Here is a 20,868-nt window from a genome sequence, read left to right as displayed (position 1 = left end):
CTCGTTTCCTGTTTTGCTCCTTACCAATCACATTTTTTCTCACACTGGTGCAGACCCGGACCTCAGCAATGTGTAATCTCGCCCTAAACGAAGGCTTTTCACTGATGGAGCTTGTTCTGTTGCGCACATTCTGAGCCCCTAGCAGGAAAAACTCAGGGCACCAACAAATTCCTTCGCGCCTCCCTATCACGTGAAATGGGCGTTCCCGCATACTGAGAAGGAGCTTATGAATGTGCATGCTGGGGCGTCAGTGCTAAATAAGAGCAGGATGTCGACCAACTGGGAGTATGACTGCATTGTGATCGGGGCCGGAGTCCAGGGCTCCTTCACGGCCTATCAGCTGGCAGAAAAGAAGCAGAAGACTTTGCTGCTGGAGCAGGTGTGTTACGCACGAAACTTTGTTCCATAACATTTGTTTTTAACAATCTCAGCTAAGAGGCTGCAGGAGAGAAGTTTTGTGCATGCACATGAATGACATACTCATTTATTCAGGGTAGAAATCTTATACCTATCCTGCTCAGAAGTGCTTTAACGTGGTGGTCAAAGTCAGAAGTCAGTGACTCCTCCCAGGCAGCAGCTGGCATTATTGGGCCACTCTTTCACCAAATGTGCTCATTGATTATCTTAAGTAAATTCATTTTGTAACTGCCTGGCTGTAAAGCTGCAATAAAAAAAAAACTATAATGAACGTTTATTTAGTTATAAATCCGTTTGAAGTTGATTTAGCAATTTTATTTAATAAAATAAACCATGTGCACAATATAAACCTGCATAACTGTAACTGATGGGTTTTTAAAAAGAACACCAGGTCCTTTAACCACATGGCGGAACTGGGAGGACGAGGTGACTTCCAGTCCAATAGGATTCTCCTTCGTGCCAAGAGGGTTGAGAAAGCAATTATGTTTTTGTGTTGCTTCATTAACGTCTGACCTCCACTCCCCTGAACACCAAAGATGCACATCCAGGCGTTGGGTAAAATATTCAGATTAAGGGATTGTGATAGAACTTTGAATATTGTCTCCCAGTAATTTGCCAGTTGGGGGCAGAACCAAAACATGTCAGTAAGTTGTGACATCTATTGCAGTTATCCTTTACATTGGAGTACATTTTTGAAAGTTTAAAGTTAGAGTAGAGCAGGCGACGCAGTACCTTGAATTGTAGTACATTTAACTGTGCACACGAAGAGCTGTTATTGACTCTAATTAGGGCCTGGTTCCAAAATGAGTCTGGTATGTTGATGGCAAGTTCTTTTTCCCAGTCTACTTTGATTTTGACAATGTTAGTCACAGTAATAGAGTTAATGGTTTGATATATTCGGGATATAAATCCTTTTTCCTCTGGTGGTGTGTTCAGAATTTCCTCATACACGGAGTCTAGCGGTGGACTCGGAAAATTGGGGTTGTTAGATTTAGCAAAATTTCACACTTGAAAGTAGCGAAACAGATGGGAGTGAGGGATATTATATTTCTTAAATATATCCTCAGAGCTTCCGAACACCCCACCAATGTATAACTGACCCATGTTGAAAATGCCATTTTTAAGCCATAGTGAGAATGCATAGTCCAGTCTGGCTGGAGGGAAGAGGTGATTATCATGAATAGGGGTTACAGTAGATAGATCTTTGAAGCCAAATTGTGTGTGAAACTGCGGCAGAATTTTTAATGTTGCAATTACTATCGGGTTGGATGAATATTTTCTTGGGGAGAATGGTAGTCTAGGGCCGCGGCCCATGATAGGGCCGCGGCCCATGATTGGGCCGCGAGCGCCACCTAGAGGGCCGCGAAAAACTTTCAGTTTTGCACCTGTGGGCCGCGAGGGCCGCGGGGCCGCATAGGTTATCAATTGAAGACACCAGAGATATTACTGTTATCCATGAGACGCTCAGTTACAATATAGCTTCCCACCACCTGGTGGCGGTAATGAGTCAGTCAGTTGTTTAACAAGCTGCAATAAGCAGAAGAAGACACTCAGCTAGCCGCTAGCCTGTAGCGAAAGTTATGGATAAGTTATTAAAAAGAAAAAATGAAGACGACAGTGGTGCCATACCCCCCAAAAGTCTAAATGTGTGCGCAAGTACAATCCTGACTTTCTTAAGTACGGCTTTGTGAACGGAGGCAACGAGGCAGAGCCGAGTGCTCAGTGTGTGGAATGTGAGCTAATGCTATCAAACGAAGCACTGAAGCCTTCAGAAATAAAGCGACACGTAGCGACGAAACATCCAACACTCGTGGGAAAGTCTGTTGGGCTTCTTGTTGTGTATGCAGGTTTACATACACATGATAATAAATGTCTTTGTGATCATCACATTGTATCATCTCATTTATTTAACAAGGGTTTTGCCTGTTCAACACCGGCATCCTCGATCCCCTCCCCTTCCGTTCCTACGGCTTGTTTGCGCAAATACGTCACAAAACATGGCCGTGTTTGGTATCCCAGCATGCCCAAAATCCTCATCTTTGCAAAGAAATCATCGATTTTCTTTCATTTCTTATAGTTTCTCCACAAAAGGAGCCCACACACACACTGTCCAAAGTCGCCATAACCGCTGCAAGTCGTATCTTGCAGCATTTCGACGGAAAAAGACACATTACAGACCCGACAACGTGCTAGCGGATGTTACCATGGAGCTACTGCCTTCAGAAAACGCTAGTACTTATAGTACAAACCTTATCCTCCTCTTCCATAAGCCGTCAACCAACGTTTGCGTAACTGAGCTTTTCTCATTCTCGTTTGTGCGCTCGGCCGCAGCCATTAAGCACAGCAAGTCCGCTACTCACACACCATGTCTTCGACCATATATACATAGTTTTTGCAATTTGCAAAGGCTAAAAATAAAAGGAAAATAATATAAAATCACAATATAAAGGGAGAAACACCTTTAGTGTGTCAGAATATCATGTGGTTACCATGTGTCCATTTGGGTCTCCAAATGTCCTTTTAGAGCTCCGCCTGGATCTCTTCATGGAAGAAACACTGTAGAATGGTCATACTTTGTCCAATCTTCTTCACATTTGAGGGAGTTGTTCACTGATAGTGTAGTTACAGCCCTATACTGTCCTTTACCTGTACAGATACAGCCACCGGCAGTTATTTATACTGAAAGATACTTTTTTATTTTATGCGGACAAAAATCTTAAATTTTTACTGACTCCAAAGGCCCACTGCTCTGTTTCTGTATGACCTACAGGTTGTCTGACACTTTTGATGCATATAGTCAGAGTGGGCCCCGGGACACTTTGTACTTGAAAAGTTGGGCCCCGAGGTCAAAAAGGTTAAGAACCCCTGGTCTAGAGGTTACCAATGGTAGAAAAGAAGATGATGGGCAAGATTTAGCTTAATTTAGGCACCAGCTTACTTGAGGGAGTTTGATCCAGTATATTATTTTCTGTATATTTGCTACCCAGTAGTAATATCTGAAATTGGGAAGAGAAAGTCCACCTTGAGATAGATGTCTTTGTAGCATCACTTTACTTATCCACGGTTGTTTATTATCCCATAGGAAGCCTGTGACATGCTTATCTAAGGTAGTAAAAAAGAGCTTTGGCAGGAACACTGGCAGACATTGCACCAGATATAAGAAGCATGGTAGAACAATCATCTTGACAGAATTAACTGTGCCTGTTAATGAAGTATAGATGTTTTTCCATCTGTCAAAGTCTGCCTTCATTTTGGTGATTAGTGGAGAGAAATTCCTATTATATAAACTCTCAAATTTACGGGTGATATAGATGCCAAGATATTTGAGTCTTTATTGCCAAATTGTTTAAAGGGAAGCATTCACTTTTGGAGAAATTTTATTTATATCCTGAGAATGTCCCAAATTGCTTCAGGACTTCAATTAGTGCGGGGACAGATTCCACTGGGGCCGAAATATAAACTAATAAATCATCAGCATATAGCGAGACCCTGTGCTCAGTGCTCCATCTGTGAATTCCTTTAATGTTAGGGGATGCTTTAAGAGCAATGGACAATGGTTCGATAGCTAAGGCAAATAATAAGGGACTTAACGGGCAGCCTTGGCGGGTACCTCGGTATAAATTGAAATATTCTGAGTTTGATCTATTGGTGACGACAGAGGCGCTAGGTGAGGAGTAGAGGAGTTTTACCCATGCCACAAATTTAGGACCAAAACCAAACTTTTCCAAAATCCTGAAGAGATATGGCCATTCCACCCTATCAAATGCCTTTTCTGCATCTAGCGAGATAACCATCTCTGGGACCTCACAAGACACAGGGGAGTAGATAACATTGAAAAGGCAGCGGATATTACTGAAAGAATGGCGATTCCTTATGAAGCCAGTTTGGTCTTCAGAAATTACTTCATGAATTGTTCTTTCCAGACGCATAGCTAGGGCTTTTGCCAGAATCTTATAATCTGTATTAAGAAGAGAACTTTGTCGGTAGGATCCACATTCATTTGCATCTTTCCCGGGTTTTAACAACAGAGTAATTGATGCATTTGTCAGGGTTTGTGGCAGAGTACCTCGGGTTAAAGAGTCGTTGAACATATCAAGCAAAAGTGGTAATAGTTTATCTGAGAATCCCTTAAAAAATTCAATGGGGAAACCATCTGCCGCTTTGTATAGCTTTAATTTATCCCAGTATTTCGCTTGTATTCAATGGTTGGTCTCGTTTCTTTTCTTGGCTGTTATCAATATTCGGGAATATAAGACTCTCAAGGAACTTTTCCATGTCTGTGTTGTTGGGTGGGCTTTCTGATTTATATAAATTAGAGTAATAATCCCTGAAGTTATCATTCATTTCAGATGGAATTACTGTAAGAACATCAGATATGTTTTTAATTTGTGATATTTGCTGAGAGGTAGATTTAACTTTGAGTTGGTGCGCTAGCAATCTTCCTGCTTTCTCACCATGTTCGTACTGAAATCCACGAGCCTGTAATAATTGTTTTTCTACTTTGCCTGTCGACAATAAGTCGTACTCCTTTTGCAAGTTAAGTCTTTGTTTTGAAAGTTCAGGGGATGGTGTTGTTGAGTTTTGTAAATCTAGGTCCCTGATTGATTTGGTGAGTTGATCCTGTTTCTCTCTACGCAATTTGTTTTGCCTAATGACCGCTTTAAGGGTCTCTCACAGAAGAGAAGGGGATACGCCGTCTATTTGGTTGTTCATAATAAACTCATCAATGACTCTGTTTATCAACTCACAAAATGTCTTATCCCCAAGCAGAAGAGAGTTAAACCTCCATACAGGACGGGGTTTCTGTCAGAGATTAAATGATAGATCTAGAATTACTGGTGCATGGTCAGACTCTACTATTGCAGAGTATTCTGTATTAGCCACTGAAGGAAGGAGGGTTTTATCAATAAAAAAATAATCTATTCGAGAGTAGGACTGGTGGGTAGAAAGAAAAAGTCTTATCAGTGGGGTTCCGAAACCTCCAGCGATCCACACATCCAACCTGATCCATAAAAGCCAACAAGGTTTTTGCCATTTTTGAAGGTGGTTTTGAAGTAGGGTTTGATCTGTCCAGACTGGGATTGATTAAGCAGTTTAGATCTCCTCCAAATATTAAATTATAAGAATTTAGGGTAGGAAGACTGGAGATCATTTTCTTTATGAAGTATTCATCATCCCAGTTAGGAGCATATACATTAACAAGTATCACTGGTGTGTGGAAGAGTGAACCTGAAATTATAATATAACGGCCATTTGGATCTGAGATGATGTCGGCTGCAGTGAATTGTACTTTTTTATGAAGGATAGCCACGCCCCTTGATTTACGATTAAAGTTAGAGTGGAAGATTTGACCAACCCAGGGTTTTCGTAATCTAACTTGGTTTGCTGTTGATAAATGAGTCTCTTGTAGGAAAATTATTTCGGCCTTGAGTTTTTTCAGGTGAGCAAAGACTCTTGCTCTTTTAATGGGGCCATTTAGTCCTTTGACATTCCAGCTAACAATTCTGGTAGTACCTCCTCCTGTCATTATTACATTTGACATGGGTCTACTTTGTGCTTAAGGTTAAAGGTTAGTTTTGACATGGGGCAGTGTGCTTGCCGTACAACTTTGAACTATATAATACACTAAAAACTACAACATATTGAACATAAAACACCATTCCTATGCTGGACTCCCTAACAGGGGCTAGCTGCAGGACTCCCTTAACTTGTACTTCCAGTAAGGCCTTCCTTAATTTCTCCTAACTGGGAGATTCTCCCAACACATTAAATTGGTGTGAAAGACTAACTTTGTGACATCACTATAAATAATAATGAAGTATAATTACCCACAACAAGTACATGTTGAAACGTATCAGACCATAAGCTTGTATTACACGGGGTGGTGTGTATTTTAGAAAGCAAAAGAGAAAAGTGGCTCTCACCTTAACAATAATAGTAGCGGGGATAACAATAACCATATCACCAACCGGTGAGAAACTGAAAAAAATTAAGTAAAAATAGTCTACATATCAGGAGGAGAGCCACGCACATATAACCACCCCAGTGTACCTGTTTATATGACCGTGATCATGACTTCGTTAGCCGGCTATCCGACGGTCGTAGAAGGCTTTTGCTTCTTCCGGGGTGTCGAAGCAGACGGTTTCTCCTTCAAAGGTGACGCGCAGACGGGCCGGGTGTAGCAGTCCGAAGCGGACCCCTTTTCTGTACAGTTCTTGCTTAATGTCATTGAATGCCGCTCTCTTCTTGGCAAGGGAATCACTCATGTCCTGGTACACTCTCAAAGTCACGTTGCAGAACTTTAATTCGTGTTTCATGGCCCATCTTAACATTTTGTCCTTATCAGAGTAGTTGTGAAAGGACACAACAAAAGACCTGGACTTGGTGGAGCCTCTTTCTGGTACCGGTCCGGTGCGATGTGCGCGGTCAATCAGCGGAGGTGAAGTAAACAACTGGTCCCGTCGTCTCCATTAGCAGGTCCTCTAGAAACTGCTTCGGTTCCCTGCCAGTTTCTCTGCCCTCTGGTACGTTCACGATGCGGAGGTTGGATCTTCGGGACTTGTTTTCCAGGTCCTCCACACGGTCGTCGAGAAGTTTATTCTGTGACTGCATGGATTTAATGGTCTCTTCGGCCGAAGTGAGCGCTCAAAGTGTTTGCCCACTATTGTTTCTGTTTCGATGAGACGTTTGTTAATTGAAATCACATCCCCTCGCAGCGCGTCCATGGAAACATGTAGTGACTGAGATGAAGTCTGTATCAGCGCCGTCATGTCGTCTTTCATACCGGTACGGTGGTTTTCCAGCAGGGAGGACAGCTGCTGCATCGTGACGGGCTCCCCCACGTTCTCGGGGGCTGAGTGGGTTTCCTCACCTGGGGATGGGCTCGCAGCCATTTTATCTTGCGCTAACTTTCCAGCTAGCGAAGTACTAGCACGAGTTGCCTGGGTTTGTGAGCCTTGTTGTTTATGTTTCGATGTCATTTTTCCATCCAGTTGTCTTCTTAGCAGGTTTGGAAACTTGCCGTATGGTTAAAAAGTGTAACAAAAAGAAGGTCTTAAAGGTCAAATATAAAAAGTAGTCTGGAGCTTCTCCGCACGCGTCTGCTCGCTACATGCTCTAACCGGAAGCAATAATCTTATTTCTTACATGAATCGATTTCCCCCACCCGTAGGTGTCACCTTTTAGGGTACCATCTGCCATCAGTGTATGTTGACTGGAGAGGCGCTGTATAAATGCTGCATTTCACCATTCAATTGCAAGACATGTCTGACAACTGCTGAGAAAAGAAAGACGTATACATTGTTTGTGAAACATTTTACACATTTTTTTTGTTATGTACTTAATTACAGAGTAAAAGAAAGTCAAAGTATCAGGCACCAAATAGACTGCCGATGAGATGCAAACGTGTATTCCGTCTGAATTTAAACATATTGCTGCTGAAAACACAGCTGCTTCTTAAAGATGCTCTTTTTCTGGAACCCTTCCAGTGGACGTTAGAAATCCAATTGAAACGTGACAAAGCGCAGCACAATCGGAGACGCTCGCGTCACCGCGGTTGGGCCAGTCGCAGGCACCAGTTGCCTTCGTCCCCCTAAGTGCAGATATCTTGAATACATTGTTGCTGGACTTGGAACTATAGCACAGCGACGTGAAGACAAACTCAAAATGGAATTGATGCAGCGGTGCATTGTATTTGGGGATGAACAGTGTTAACTTACTGCGAGTGAGAGATCATTGGGTTCAGTATAACACCTTGTTTTTCCATGTTAGAGACCAAGTCTGCACCTTCGCAATACTCTCAAATCGCAGCACAACCTTAATGCAAGGCCTTTGCATCCAGTGGACATCTGGGGTAATGCTCTCTGATGGTATGTATGCACCGATACAGCTTTTCTGTCCCAATCCAGATACCTGGATATCAGCCAATACCGAGTTATATGCCTCATTGTGTGACTGGGATCATTCTTTATCTGGAAGGCAAAATCAGGCTTGTCTTTTAAACATTGCTTTCCTAAATTTGTAAATCAAAATGTAACAAATAAATATAGATGTATCATAATTCGTGCACCAGAAAATGTATGAAAGGATTTCTTGGCATAAAGCTTCTGGAGGTGCTTGATTAAGTTTCTCGTGCCACCTCTCCAAACATTGGCTTTGCAGACATCGCAAGTAGCCGTAGAACTTGTTGACGTTGCAAGTGTGAAATACCTCCAAACAGCTGACATGTTTGTTGTCAGCTCCCTGAGCGATGCGGTCTACTGGCGTGCTGCTGACTCGTGATGTAGCACAGGCATGTGTAATCAGACGGAAACATAAAATCAAACTGAATAGATCCCGATCCAGCTGTTTGAGTCAGCACGGACCGGTACATCCTTAGTGGTAACTCTTTCCAGAAGTGTGGAGGCTGAATGCACATGGTTTTGGAATTACATGTTCTGCTATCCAGGCTGTTCTCATTCACTGTTCATACTCATACTTACGAAAAGTAATGGTCTGTAATTTATATACAACCCACGTAATGTTGAGCCAGAACGTGCAGGGCTACCGCTAAGGAAGTCAAAGAGCAACAAAGTCCGCAGCGTGTGGTGGATGGGTTGAACAAACACAGGACTCTCTGAATGTGTCCTATGTGAATCCAAAGGTATTTTGTTGCATAACTTGTGTACTTAACTCACACCTATGTAAGTTACGTAACAAATGTAGTTATTTTAACCTAAAAACCATGATATTTTCTTAAATCGAACCATCTATCCTAAACAACAGGTTCTGCACTGCAGGGGCTTGCCTAGGCGCACTGATCGCTCATGTTGCTGGACACACACGAAAAATGAGAAATAACTTTCCTTGAGATATCATACCAACCGTTCTGTGAGGATACATTGAACTGTCTCATGTGGGTAAAATGTTTAGATGTCCACATACCTTTGGCCCTTTGTGGATGTTATTACCAAAGTAATTTAGTTTGAACAGAGTGATATTATGTTCACCCTTCCAGTTCATCCTGCCCCACACCCGAGGGAGCTCCCATGGCCAGACCCGCATCATCCGGAAGGCCTACGAGCAGGGCTTCTACACCCACATGATGGAGGAGTCCTACGAGCTGTGGGCCCAGCTGGAGCAGGAGGCGGGTGTCAAACTGTACAGGTAAGCAGTCAGCAGAAACACAGAGAAAACCCATTAAACGGAACACAACAAAAGCTTTGCCAGAACACAGGGATTTGTCACATTCAAGGTGCTATGTACGCACAAAAGCAGCAACTCAATCTACGGGAGCCATAAATGCATGACTTTCTCATTACCTCCGGCATCACTGAATCACCCCTTGACAGCTCCCATGCCTTTAAATTTGGAACGGGGGCTTTTTTCATCTCACTAAACCTCTGATTTTCATATGCAGAGCGGGGAGGAATTTGTGTGTTTATAAATATGACAGTGGTATCGAACTGTGAACAACCCTCCTGCAGCACTTTAACTTTTGTGGCCATATTCTGTTTGTTCTCAGTACCAGAGAGCTGAATAACACATTCATTATTCTTCCGTCAGGGTAATAGTTCATGGTACCAAGCCACGCCCACATTATGTTCCCTAGAAACAGTGTGCCTCCCCGTCTCCTGTGCACCCGTCTGCAGCTCATGACTGATGGGTCCACATCTGAAGGCCACCTGTGCCCTTGGGCTTGAAAAAAAGGTGTGCGTCACCATGACAAATGTCCAGGTGAAGCTGGTGTGAGCAATGCCTCCCGCTACTGCCGGTGCCTCCGGGACAGATGGAGCCATCGTAAAAGGAATAGGGCAAAGCTAAAACCTTTTTATTTTCTCCACATACATGGCAACATGTGTGCACATCCAGCAGCTGAACCAGTGCCACCAATCACCAAGTCTGACAGGTTGGACTAGATGAGGTATCATATTTATGATCCGACACTTGACGCGTGGCTTTTCCTTCCTCCGTCACACACTCGTAAACACACAAGCACACAGGGAGACATAGTCATAAAATGTTCTGATGAATGGCTGAAGCTTTTCGCTGGGGTTGTCTGTGCCTTATGGCTGCTGACAGATGTCGGAGCAGCCTTTAGAAAACACTGCTGGCAAAGGGCGAGTCAGCCATCTATCAGGCAGATGACTGAATCAGACCCTATGTTTCACAACCGCTCACTCTGGGACTCAATAAATTCACACTGGAGCTGCTGTATTGCTGTCCACTGGTCATATGATGTCCAGTCAAATGTCAATGCTTGTATCCTTTTAAAGGTTTATTCCCATTCCCAACTGACTTCATTTGATTGTATTTCATATTTCCATGGCATATTTTCTTGTAACCATGCAGATACTTGCTAACTTCTTTTATTGAATGCAGTGCAATTTCAGGTCTGAATGCCAGCGAGCCAAACTAATTTAGAAGAGAAAATTTAGGCAAATAGCTAATTTATTACCCTTATTTTGTGTGATCCATAACAGTTTAAATACCGACTTCCTGCTTCAAAGGTTGACCAACTGTTCTGTAGGAGTGTCCGCAACTAAGAATTGACATAGTCGCGTCTTTTGGCTTGATTCCATACCCCTCCATTGTAGCGATCCACTGACAAAAAGGAAATGAAGCGAGAAGGGACTGCCAACGAGAGATAGATGCAAGTCGCAAACAGCTGTTTTTAGCCGCCTCCCCCTGCTGATTTTGACAGAATTGTTAAAATCGTCAACATGTGACTAGTCTGTGTGAGCAGCTGTGACGCTATTGACTATGCCGCTGTGTGCAGAAGCAAAACTATTACATGGTGGTGGCACATTTGTATAAATGTGACCTGCAAATAATAGGAAATGTCCAAGTCGTCAGCTGAAAGCTGGCCTGTTTCAATAGGTGGCTGATTGATGCATATAGGCTCTACTGGTCCGTCAAAATTCATACCTTAGGGCAAATTCACATCAATTTACTTGCTGTACCTTTAGTACCTTCCAACCCTAGCCCCCGCTACTTATTTTGTAAGGGCAATGTCACGGCATCATGTGCTTAGTGCCGCCAAAGACGATTGTGATTGTTTTGAAAGAAATATAAACAGATATCAGAATGATAATGTGTGAAGCTAGACATTTGTAGCAAAGTTTTGCATGCCATTTTTCTATGCAGAGAGGATATTACCATTATTTTTGGCTGTGCTTGCACTCCTTTATCCAACCTGTGTGAAGTTGACCTCGTGTCATTGCCCTGTTTGGCTAATCTAATAATACTATGATGTCCCCTGGATTTAAATGTCCTTCAACATTCGTACTAATAATGTTTCACAGTTGGTGATTTGTGTAGGCTTCCATGCGTTTTGACCATTTCTTACTAAGATGCTACCTTGATCTCCGTTGATCTCCCCTGTCAGACAAACAGGGCTCCTGGTGATGGGACCAGAGGACAGTCAGAGTTACCAGCTGTATAAGAACAACCTGCAGAAAAACAAGGTTCCTATGGCGATCCTGAACCGTGACACCTTCTCCCAGCACATCCCCAATGTCAACCTGGCTGTGGGAGATGGCGCGGTGGTGGACATAACCGCTGGAGTTCTGTATGCTGACCGTGCACTCAAGACTGTACAGGTACTGCACAGATACTGCTGATAGAGCATTAGCTATGTTAGCTTCTGTAACTGATGTCATAAGTAAAAGCCAATCATGTGGTCCCCATAGAATATGATGTGGACGTCCGAGGATGGTGCACCTTGAGACAAAGTGGGGTCCTCCTTTGCTTCAAACTTATTTAGAAAACAAAGGTGAATAGTATAACTATTACCCAAACTGTTTATTGTAAATATCCACCACAGTTTACAGACCCACTTCCTGCTACAACCTATCGTGCCATAGTTGTGCACTTACAATTTTCCAGTGAAATGAGGGATCAACACCAACATTTCAGGTGTGTTTACTTTAAGTTAAACCTCAAAATTAAGTGGTGTTCTGAAATCTCAGCCACTATTTGGTAAGTACAATGTATAACTGAAAGAACTTATGTGTGTGTGTGTGTATGTGTATGTATATGTTTTTTTTTTTTTAATAAGCTGCAGTTTTCCTTTAAATTGCCTTTATGACTTGAAGTCTAATTAAGACACGGAGGTCTTTATAGTGAATTCACCTCAAACAATACTTACTTTTTCCAACAAATGTAAGCTCTTTCTCTCCTTGGTAAAAATAAAAGTGCACACAGTGTCTACATCCTCCACATGCTAAAAGACATATCCCTTTGAAATACATTTTGTAGGACACTGCCAGCATTATCAATGCAAAATTAGCGACTATATTCAAAAGAATATTTAAATAAAACATAAATTTACTTTCATGTCTGTTCCAGGGTTCATGGCAGAAAGCTGTGTCTTGATTAAGAAATATGTACCATACAAAATAAGTTGTGGACTGAAAAATACCAAGATGTGGATAGTTGAACATATTCCATGCCTATTTATATTGTTTTAATGTAATGGCTCACACCAGGAATATCTTTCAGCAATATATTCACATTACTGTCAGCACATAGAAAAGGCACTGGTAGAGAACCGACTCATCCATGGCTGCCAGGTCAAGCACAAAACACTGCTCTGTTATTTCACTGAGGTGCCAATTGACTGGATACATTGTTCAGCCACTTTTTTGTGAAGCAGCAGTCAATTATAAATTAAAGCTTGTAGTGACAGATTGGGCATTATCATGCCTTGACTCTTTAATAGCCTCTTGCCTTACTATTATATCTTAATATATATCGGAATTGATGCGTCTTATTACAGTATCTCAGAGTGGCCTGTTTCTTAATGTCTGCTTTTTCTCTCTCTTTCAAAACAAACTGCTGATTTTTCCTCATGACTGTATGCAGGGCAGACTCAGGTCTGTTTAGGGCTCGAAAAACCCCAACATTCTTGATCTAGTCACTGCCATGATGGAGGCTGGCTAAACTCTGCATTGTGACCAAAAAGTGCAGTTCACCTATGGGTAAACTTAAGAGGCAACTGTAAATCAGTGCATTCAATGATTTCACTATGAACTACTGGCATCAGAATACCAATAGTGTAGAATGTAGTATATCTGTTAGGACTTTGGAAGCAGGCGGATGGACACAGAGAGTGTGTGTACCCAACCAGGTGTTTATTTCACCAACAAACAAACAAATACATGGTATAATAACTTTCCAGGGACCACGGGCAGCATGTGGTCCTGGCAGCGACAGACTAGATGTAATAGTGGCAGCCTTATATAGCTTGCCACTAACGAGGACCTCCACATCACTGCAAGATAGGCGACTCCGCCCCTCACTCTACCACACAATCCCCTAATCTACAACAATACATTAAAATAGATGCCTAACATTCTAAAGGTCAATTCTCTATCTGATCTCTATGGTAAAACTTCACCATAGAGATCATATCTAGCCCGAACAGAGGATTCAATTTTCCTACCACCCCTCTAGTAATTCCCACATGGTGCCTTCCCGGAACTATAAAATGGTGATCTTGTACCCTGGGGACTCTTTTAGGACGAACACCCTGGAGAGGAGACGCAATAACATGCATGTTATTTGACGGCACTATTAATATATTCAATCATTTCAGTTACAGATAACCAAACTAATAATATGTTTGTCTACAGGCCCGACCTTCAATAATTACTCCTGAGACCATATCTGAACCGTACAATGAACATTCAACTCAGTGTGCGAGTCTCTTATTGTCTTGAACAGTCCACAAATGCCTGCAATGGAGAGGGTCTTCGTCACAATATCGTTTATATAACAGTTTAGTATAGTTGTATAATTTAGCCATGTTAGCTGTGTGAGGCATTAGGCTACTGTACTTATATATAGACAGTAGTGCTTTGACCAGAAAACCTGTTAAGCAGGTATAATGTTCGGTTGATGTTCACCATATTAGTTTAGTATGTTAGCATGCTAACTAAGATTGCTAATCATCACTAAACATAAAGTACAGTCATGCTGCTTTCATCAATTTATCCAAGGTGCTTTTGAAGGGGTTGCAGTAATTTAGCAGTAAGTCTCACGGACTAAACTAAACAGAAATTAATGGATTTCAAGCAGCATAAGTTCCTCACATTAGCTTAACTGCTTGATTTGTCTGAGACAATTTGCCTGACCTTTCAACCAGATGTTGTGAAAGGGCAAGGGTGAAGCAAGTAAAATATCCGTGGCACGGATATTAACTCTACGGGTAGTCCTGAACTGAAATGATTAACCTCTCCTCCATTCATTTACCAAAGACTGTTATGTATGGAAGAAAGAATAATAAATCTGCTAGCTCTGATTGATGGTTCCTTGTCACACACTTAAGCATTCCAAAGGTTGAACTATTTTTAACTCGGGTCGCGTCCTAGTCACACCCTAACTAGTGAGCAACTTTCTTAATTAACATGAATGTATAGAACTGCTACCATTACAATGTGCTGGAGGCTTCTTGTTGGCAGTACAAAGTCGATTTTTATATATATATATACTGTACATCACTTTTTTTATGAAACATTCAATGCATTGCAATTACATCATGGTGTAGACTACATTTCCCCGACCAGTGTGACTTTGTTAAAATACATTCACAGTAAGCAATATCATCGCTCTTTCAACTGAACAAATTATTAACATTTTCAGTGAAGGATTTTCAGTAACACATGATGTGTTGTTCTCTTTTCCCAGCGGCAGTTTGAGAAGTTGGGTGGGGTCATTAGAGACAATGAGAAGGTAACTGACATCAAGCCTGGCCCTGTTGTGACAGTGTCAACCTCTGCTGGTGTGTATCGAGCCAAGAGTGTGGTGATCACCGCTGGACCCTGGGCCAATAAACTGCTGGCCCACACTGGCTTACAGTTGCCACTCAAGGTAATCAATTTCGTGCTGTCCCACGTGAAATGTCTGTATTGTATTGTACTCAGGTGTGAATTTCAAGAGGATCCAAGACATTCAAGAAGTTAACACACATGTTAATGATACCAAAAGCTTGGTGTCAGCTTGGTGGATGTAATCCTAAACATCAACGCACATTTCTCGGTTTCTGGATTCTCTGTTGATCTTCACACCATTTTTGGCAGTAATATCCTAACAATGATGATGATGAAAAATGATTTAGTTTTTAGCACACTTTATAAAGTGCTCCACAATAAAGGATGAAACACAGGGTAATAAAATGAAGCCTCCAATAATGAGGCATCATTTCGTCAAATGAAAGATCCCTTTATAACTGCAATAAATGACACAGAATCAGTGAAACTGATTAACAACCCTAAATGAACAGTAGTTTTACACATTTCACATCAGACTCTGTATGCTATCGACTTGAAGTTGTCCATCTCTCATCCAGTTTCCTTCTCTTTTCACCACTGGAATCTTGCCCTGCCTACTCTTTGTTGGGATCTGGCAGGAACGTGTTAGTTATCAGCAAGTATAAAAACTAAATTATTGACATAAATAAGATTCTTAAAATAAGAGGAGATTATTAACAAATATTAATAATAGCGGGGCACCACCCTGAGAACAGGGACAAATAACCAAACTATAAATTAAGTCTCAAAGTTGGTGTTCACTCACAGTGTCCATAGTCAAAGTACTATTCCACATTGGGAGTAAACAGTTCATTTTATTATTATTATACTATAATAAGGTTTGAATTTGAGCCCAGGCTATGACAGTGGTTCTCAAACTGGGGGACGCGCCCCCTAGGGGGGGGCACAGTGGAACTACGTCTGGTGGGGCTTGGTGTGATTTTAACCAAAATCAGGCTGTTGAACCATGTAGGCCCAACTCCCAACTCCTGTTCCAACCACATGGTGAAGCCCAAACATATTTAAATGCCCACCTGAATTTGCCACAGAAACAAAAGTATTACTCCTCCATATTTAAACAGCTCAGAGGCCTCAGTCAGCAATGCAGTCTTTTCCATCTCGCAATATGCCACATGGGCTGAAAAGAGAAGGTGATGGGAAAACAAGCAGACAGCTGTTATAGTGGAGAATTGGAGTTGATATTGGAATTGCATTATTCAGGCTAGCAGCAGGCTGGGGGGGCTGGGGAATGCCATGCCTGAGTGAACTGGTAGAATAAGCACAGGCTCTGAGCTCGTTGACTCGCCGGAGCACTTCTGCCTGAATTTATATGGTCCCTGGGAATGAGTGCACGGCCGGTTAGTTCATTACATTGAAAGCTCCTGAACAATGTGTCCTTATTATTGCCACCCTCAGATGGACGTCATTTGTACAACCATGTGTACATTTCATTAAATCCTAATTCTCCCTTCACCACCGTAGAGTTACTTTGATAATTGCACTTCTACAAGACAGAAAAAAGTGATGAGGGGGATTGAGTAGGTGCTATGGAGGTTTTATTACAAGCTGCTATTTCTGTGCCAGTGTGTATTCATTAAAGTGTATGGCTTCATGCTTCATGCAGAGAACAAGTGTAGTATTGAGTTGTACAATAAATATATAATTAATAAAAATCTATCTATCATATCTGAGGTAACACACAATCAACAACTACAACTACCAAGATTACCATGACATTTAGTGTGAACATTCAATAACCTCAGAGGACAATGTCTGATGATGGTAATGATCTCTCCTCTGGGAAACTTATGATCATATTTGCATCCAATGTGATCTAATGGCTATCTATGGTCCATGTACTGTGCTGTCATTAGCACTATAAAACCTCATTGGGTCTTTTAATGGACAGTTTGAACAAAAGGTATCTTTACAGCAAATATATTGACATCCAACTATTGTTGTCAGTTGTAGTAAGAGCCTATATTTATTTTATTATTTTTGTTTGGAGGATGTGTTGGAGTAGTATGCTGTTAGTGCTTGAGGAACCTTATGAATTTCAATCAAGGAGTTCTGTGCATCAAAACTAATGCGCAGTATACACTATGGTCTATCACTAGGTCTTAAGGGACAGCCAGATCTCTGGGACTTGGCTGGCACGAATGGTTTTCTTGGTTTCACTACTATAGGTGGTGAAGGTCAACGTGTACTACTGGAAGGAGAAGGTTCCAGGAACATATGACGTGAAGCAGCGCTTTCCCTGCTTCTTGCTGACTGAGTGCGAGGAGACCAAATATCACATCTACGGCCTCCCATCCAATGAGTACCCGGGCCTAATGAAGGTATGTCGCATAACTGAACCCTCAAGAAGAAGACCCTTGATTCTGTACAGAGCCCTCAATATCCATGGTAATAATGCAGTGGTGGGCCGTCGGGGCCAGCAAAGCCTTCTCTGCTGGCCTAAACAGAATCACAAAGTTATAGCTATTTAATCATTTTTCACAAATGCACATATTCATATATTCTAATTGTCTTCCCCATTACCTTATTTTCTCATTGCACAGTTAGTCTTCCTCAGTTGCTCTGCTTTCAGTGTAGCTTGTTTTAAGTAGAGCTTTTATCCAATCAGATTTCACCTCTGTGTCGCTAGGTAAGAACAGAGGCCCGAGGCCTGCAGGATAGCCTTTGCATATTGAATAAATTCTAGGGTATTCTAGGTAGCCTACAACTACGTCAGCAATAACGTTCAGCTGGCTCAGCAATAACGTGCGTCGTGACTGGTCAGTGGGCTAGCGTGACTGTTATGACGCTGAAGCAGCTAGCAGAAGTTAGTAGTAAGAGTTCAAGTTGAAAGATATGTAAGTTATGACATTGACATGACATTTCTAGCAGTTTGCTTGGTGTAGATTCTTTTTTTTTTTAACCTAGCTTTGTTTTTTTAATACTCAGTGGCTGAAGGAGGAGAAACGGATTTCTCAAGGACATTTCCAGAAAAGCTGGACATCGTATCAAAGGGTCGGCCACCCCCACAGCTAGCAGCCCTGACCCAGCCAGGAAAAGGATTTGTACGAACGGTATTTCTGGCTGACAGCGTCAGAGAAGCGTTGCACATTTTATGGCTGGGAATGCGTTTCATTTGCATCTGAGTGTCTTGGTGTTTGGAGCTGTTTGGAGCTATGCTACGCTAACCTGAGGGTTAGCGTTAGAGGGTTTTGCTGCAAGGCAGCAAAACGACTCCATAGCACGATGGGACACTTACAAGCTACGGTGCTTTTGAAAACTTTTGCTGAGACCCAAGTGGATCTACAACTCAACGAACACGTTCATAGGAGGACCTCTGGCCGCACCTATGTTCTGTACAACCGCGTCATTAAACTCTTTGTTAACAAAGAAAGGAGGATGGACTTTGTCTTTAAGTTAACAGCAGCTTTGGTAAATGAAGTGCTTTTGTGTTTTTACTGCAGTAGTGTTACTACTGTGTTCATTTGTCTCTGCTGTCGTTTGTATGATATGGTTAATGTTGTTACCTCTGATGTGAATCATAGTTGAATGGCCCGTGCTCTTCAGTGTGCTGTGGGATACGTGTTTTAGCACCGCAGGTTTGCTGGATTAAATTGTCGTGCTTTGTTGTCATATAAATATATGTGACTGGTTCTTGTCGTTGTGTTAATTACATTGATTTTCACTCTATGTATTGTCCGTTAATGATACAGCATCCCGTCATCACGGGGTTAGGTTCGGACATTTGATTCTCTGTTTGGGCTTTTGTTTTCTTTTACAAAGCAAGAATTATGTTCTGGAGAAATGGGGATTGCTTTATCCCTGTTTGAATCAGTAGGAACAGCTAAACGCTGCGGGGAGAGTTTGTAGCTCGTGTGCTGCTGTTGGATTTCCTGCTAAGCTAGTTCAGCGCGCCTCCTGGAACACACGCGCCTCACCAGGGTACAATGTTTTGGGGTCAGTGTCTCTTACGTAGTGGGTTGCCAGTTTGAGCAAAGTCCACCGAAAATATTATATTTCCCACAATTCAAGCTTCTACATTTTCCAATGTATTATTCAAATGTATTGTTCGGTTCGTAAGCCTCGTACCGAACGGTTTAATATGAATACGTGTATCATTACACCCCTAGAAACAAATAATAACCGTAGCTGTGGCGTCATAATGAGATTATTAGGAGGTGGTTCAACTGTAGTAGGACAGCACAGAAGGCCCAGGTATAAAATGCACAGCCTGCCACAAAAGTCAAAAATAATATTCCTGATCATTTATATTTTAATGTGATTCCATCAGTTTGTTTTTCGAGTTGATCATTTTACTTCATTATTCAGTGTGGCTTTGTAGCACAAAGGCAGTAAAACTGCGCAAAAAATACATCAAAACATGCGGCCTGATCGGGAATCGTGTGCTATATATTTTCTCGAGAGATTTTGTTTTGTTTTTGCACGGAATGTTCAGCGCTAGAGTGAGGACATAACTGTCAGAGTGGAGCAGAGCAGGAAAGTATTCTGTGTTTCTTCCAAACAAATTGCTCAAGGTCCCATCATTTTTGCTCTTTATACACCATTTTTGGCCAAAAAGCTTGGAAATGTTGTGCTGGTCGCAACCAAGTGTCTATGGAATCAAACGGAAATTTGGCTCAGATGGCTCAAACCAAGTCCATTAGACTTCATGTTAAATCTGACCACGAATCTCTCAAAGAAAACAGACGCTACCAGTTTTGTATATTGCTCTGGAGCTCAAATGTTTAACACCACAAACATAAAAACCACATCACCACCACTCTGACAATTATGTCCTCACTCTAGTGCTGAACATTCCGTGCAATACGCACTCATTATAAAATCTGAAACGGACCCAAAATGTTCCTGAAACTTAGACGTTGACTTAATGAAAACAGTGCTAGCTATCAAAATGCCCATTTGGCTCAATAAAGTGTATCGTTTTGTCTATGTTTTAAACTACGTCATTTTTCTACGTTGATATATGGCTCGTCAAGTGATTTTCAACCGCTGTGCCGTGAGAGATCGTCTGGTGTGCTGTGGGAAAATGTCCAATTTAACTTAATGAGTCCAATATAATATTATTTAGTTGTTGCAAATACTTTGCCATTGTTCAGCATTTGAGCTGCAATATAGTGGCTGGCTAAGTAATAAATACTCTTCCATGCCAGTGGGTGGCAGTAGGTGGCGCAGTAATGACCGTGTTCATTTCGGACAGTAGAATGAAATGACGCGTGGGAGAAGTTGCGGTGACAAGACGAACAGCGATGGAGAAATATTTGAAAAGGAAAAATGCAGACTCTGAACTGGGCCCTGGACAACATTCTAACCCAGATGAAAAGCCAATAAGGATCAACACATTTAGAGACTTGTCATAAATTGTCAGCATATATCCGGCCCAACGGCCCACCAGAAAATATCATGTGTTTATTATAACTGGCCCGCCACACCACATGGCTCCGAGACGAAAAGTGGCGATGTGAGCTGGCTTGTTGTGCAACATAACAAAGCATCTCACTGCGCTAAACCTCCAGCTTCAGGGACGGGGATGTGTGATCACAGACATGTGTGATGCAGTAAAAGTCTCCACCGCTGTGTTCGGACTGCGCATTTTGCTGATAAACTGGGCGCACTTGGCACAGAGATCAGTCGGCGATTTACCGAC

The 20,868-nt window shown here is 42.0% G+C and overlaps 1 protein-coding gene across 2 annotated transcripts in view; it reads left to right on the top strand.

Annotated features, from left to right (window-relative positions):
* The first annotated feature begins 254 nt into the window (after positions 1-254).
* Positions 255-20,868, top strand: part of pipox (pipecolic acid oxidase) — a 52,998-nt gene continuing 32,384 nt past the window's right edge. For both annotated transcript variants that reach the window (XM_079271734.1, XM_079271733.1), the window contains exons 1-5: positions 255-379; positions 9,413-9,561; positions 11,783-11,996; positions 15,085-15,267; positions 17,393-17,545. In XM_079271734.1, coding sequence (XP_079127860.1) covers positions 269-379; positions 9,413-9,561; positions 11,783-11,996; positions 15,085-15,267; positions 17,393-17,545 — 810 coding nt within the window. In that variant the 5' untranslated portion in view covers positions 255-268. The remainder of the gene's footprint in view (positions 380-9,412; positions 9,562-11,782; positions 11,997-15,084; positions 15,268-17,392; positions 17,546-20,868) is intronic.

This window comes from Melanostigma gelatinosum, assembly GCF_949748355.1.
Source record: "Melanostigma gelatinosum genome assembly, chromosome: 7".
NCBI lineage: Eukaryota > Metazoa > Chordata > Actinopteri > Perciformes > Zoarcidae > Melanostigma > Melanostigma gelatinosum.
This window is presented reverse-complemented; position numbering and strand designations above follow the sequence as displayed.